Source organism: Conger conger, chromosome 3, assembly GCF_963514075.1.
Source record: "Conger conger chromosome 3, fConCon1.1, whole genome shotgun sequence".
In the NCBI taxonomy this organism is placed as follows: Eukaryota; Metazoa; Chordata; class Actinopteri; order Anguilliformes; family Congridae; genus Conger; species Conger conger.
In genome coordinates this window covers 2,371,554-2,374,053 of record NC_083762.1, presented here as the reverse complement: position 1 = coordinate 2,374,053, position 2,500 = coordinate 2,371,554, and the positions used below count along the sequence as shown (strand labels likewise).

The following is a 2,500-nucleotide window of genomic DNA, read 5'->3' as shown; positions in this document are numbered from 1 at the left end:
GTGTGTGTGTGTGTGTGTGTGAGTGTGTGTGTGTGTGTGTGTGTGAGTGTCAGAGAGTGTGTGTGTGTGTGTGTGTATGAAACTCAGTCACTGTGCTGTTCCTCACTCTCAGTCCCAGGAGGAAGTGTGTGACTTACTGCACGCAGCACCCTTCCAGAACATTCTCCCCCGCGTCTACATCAAAGGTAACAAACCCGCCACTGAACCACCAGAACACTCCTGGGTCGATTGCTCATGGACTTTTAGGATGAAGATTTTAGATTTATATCTGTTGATTGATAGATTGCTTGACTGTTTGAGTGATTGTTGATTGGTTGGTGTTTGAGTGATTGGTTGATTGGTTGGTGTTTCAGTGGTTGGTTGATAGGTTGGTGTTTCAGTGATTGGTTGATTGATTTCTTGATTGACCGATGGTCGAGTGACTGTTTTCCTCTGTAGAGGGGGAGCGTTTGGAGGTGAGGATGAAGAGGCTCGAAGCGAAGTACGCCCCCCTTCACCTGGTGCCCCTGATCGAGAGGCTGGGAACCCCTCAGGTGAACCCTGCCCCCCCCTCCTGAGAACAGGAAACCCTTACTGTCCACCAACCAATATGCTATCTTATCCAAGCAGGGTATTGTGGGAAGTGGATACATTTGCAGATGATAGAAAACCTGTGAGGTTTAGCTCACAGTTGGGAATCTACTAAAGTAATCTGGGAAGATTTCAACAGAATCCAGAAGTGGGCTAAATTCAATGTGAATGTAAAATTCTACACGGGGAAATAAAAACATAAGGCAGGATTTGTTGGTGGAACAAAATTGGAATGTGCTCACCCCCCAACTCAAAAAGACTAGATGTAAGAGTTGATCAAAGCCTTACAGGTTCTAGTTCAATGTGAGGTAGCAGTAAAAAAAAGGCCAAGAGGATGCTAGGATACATAGCCAAGAGTATTAAGTATAAATCTAAGGAAGTTATACTCACCTTATACAATACTCTTGTTAGACCACACTTGGAGTATTGTGTACAGTTCTGGGGACCCCACTATAAGAAAGATATAGAGGCACTGAAAAAGGTTCAAAGAAGGGCAACCAGATTGATTCCATATATAAAATGGTAAATTAGCTTGGTTATCAGAACCAAGAGGGCACAAATGGAAATTTAGAAAGGATAAATTCCGCACAGATATTAGGAAGTATTTTTTCACACAGAGAATAGCCACTGTGTGGCAGAAACACTGGGGGTTTTCAAGACCAGGCTTGATGCGGCACTAGATGCTATTTAGTTTTTAGGCAAACTAAGCAGTAGGTACACTTTAGTGGTCGGTGAGCATTGCTGGACTGAAAGGCCGGTTCTCGGCATTCGCAAATCGCAAATCGCAAAAAGTGCCGCGAAAACGGGGAGCTCATGGAACAGGCCGGCCCATGGCTTCTGTGACCCGGGCAGAGACGAGGGACAGCCAAGACCGCGTTCCTGTGTTCTAACCGTGTTCCCGTGTTCTAACCGTGTTCCCGTGTTCTAACCGCGTTCCCGTGTTCTAACCGTGTCACGCGTGGTTCTGCCCGCGCAGCAAATCGCGATCGCGCGGGAGGGCGACCTGCTGACGAAGGAGCGGCTGTGCTGCGGCCTCTCCATGTTCGAGGTGATCCTGACACGCATCCGCAGCTACCTGCAGGACAGCGTGTGGCGGGGCCCGCCGCCCACCAACGGCGTGATGCACGTGGACGAGTGCATGGAGTTCCACCGCCTCTGGAGCGCCATGCAGTTTGTGTACTGCATCCCCGTGGGCACGCACGAGTTCACTGCAGAGTGAGAGCCCCGAAACCCTGTACCCCACACCCTCAGCCCCTAACCCCCAGCCCTGTACCCCACACCACCCCCTAACCCCCAGCCCTGTACCCAAACCCAGTACCCCACACCCTCACCCCCTAACCCCCAGCCCTGTACCCCACACCACCCCCTAACCCCCAGCCCTGTACCCCACACCACACCCTAACCCCCAGCCCTGTACCCAACACCACACCCTAACCCCCAGCCCTGTACCCTAACCCTGTACCCCACACCCTAACCCCCAGCCCTGTACCCCACACCCTAACCCCCAGCCCTGTACCCCACACCCTAACCCCCAGCCCTGTATCCCACACCACACCCTAACCCCCAGCCCTGTACCCCACACCCTCAGCCCTGTACCCCACACCCTCACCCCCTAACCCCCAGCCCTGTACCCCACACCCTAACCCCCAGCCCTGTATCCCACACCACACCCTAACCCCCAGCCCTGTACCCCACACCCTCAGCCCTGTACCCCACACCCTCACCCCCTAACCCCCAGCCAGATGCAGTTTGTGTACTGCATCCCCGTGGGCACGCACGAGTTCACTGCAGAGTGAGAGCCCCGAAACCCTGTACCCCACACCCTCAGCCCCTAACCCCCAGCCCTGTACCCTAACCCTGTACCCCACACCCTAACCCCCAGCCCTGTACCCCACACCCTAACCCCCAGCCCTGTACCCCACACCCTAAC

The 2,500-nt window shown here is 53.3% G+C and overlaps 1 protein-coding gene across 5 annotated transcripts in view; it reads left to right on the top strand.

Moving 5' to 3' along the window:
- Nucleotides 1–2,500, top strand: part of cyfip2 (cytoplasmic FMR1 interacting protein 2) — a 42,065-nt gene that overhangs the window by 34,404 nt on the left and 5,161 nt on the right. For 4 of the 5 annotated variants that reach the window (XM_061234520.1, XM_061234523.1, XM_061234522.1 and 1 more), the window contains exons 25-27: nucleotides 113–185; nucleotides 439–533; nucleotides 1,547–1,785. In XM_061234520.1, coding sequence (XP_061090504.1) covers nucleotides 113–185; nucleotides 439–533; nucleotides 1,547–1,785 — 407 coding nt within the window. Of the gene's footprint in view, nucleotides 1–112; nucleotides 186–438; nucleotides 534–1,546; nucleotides 1,786–2,500 lie in introns of those variants that run through there. The other variant, XR_009708257.1, reaches the window with a different exon arrangement.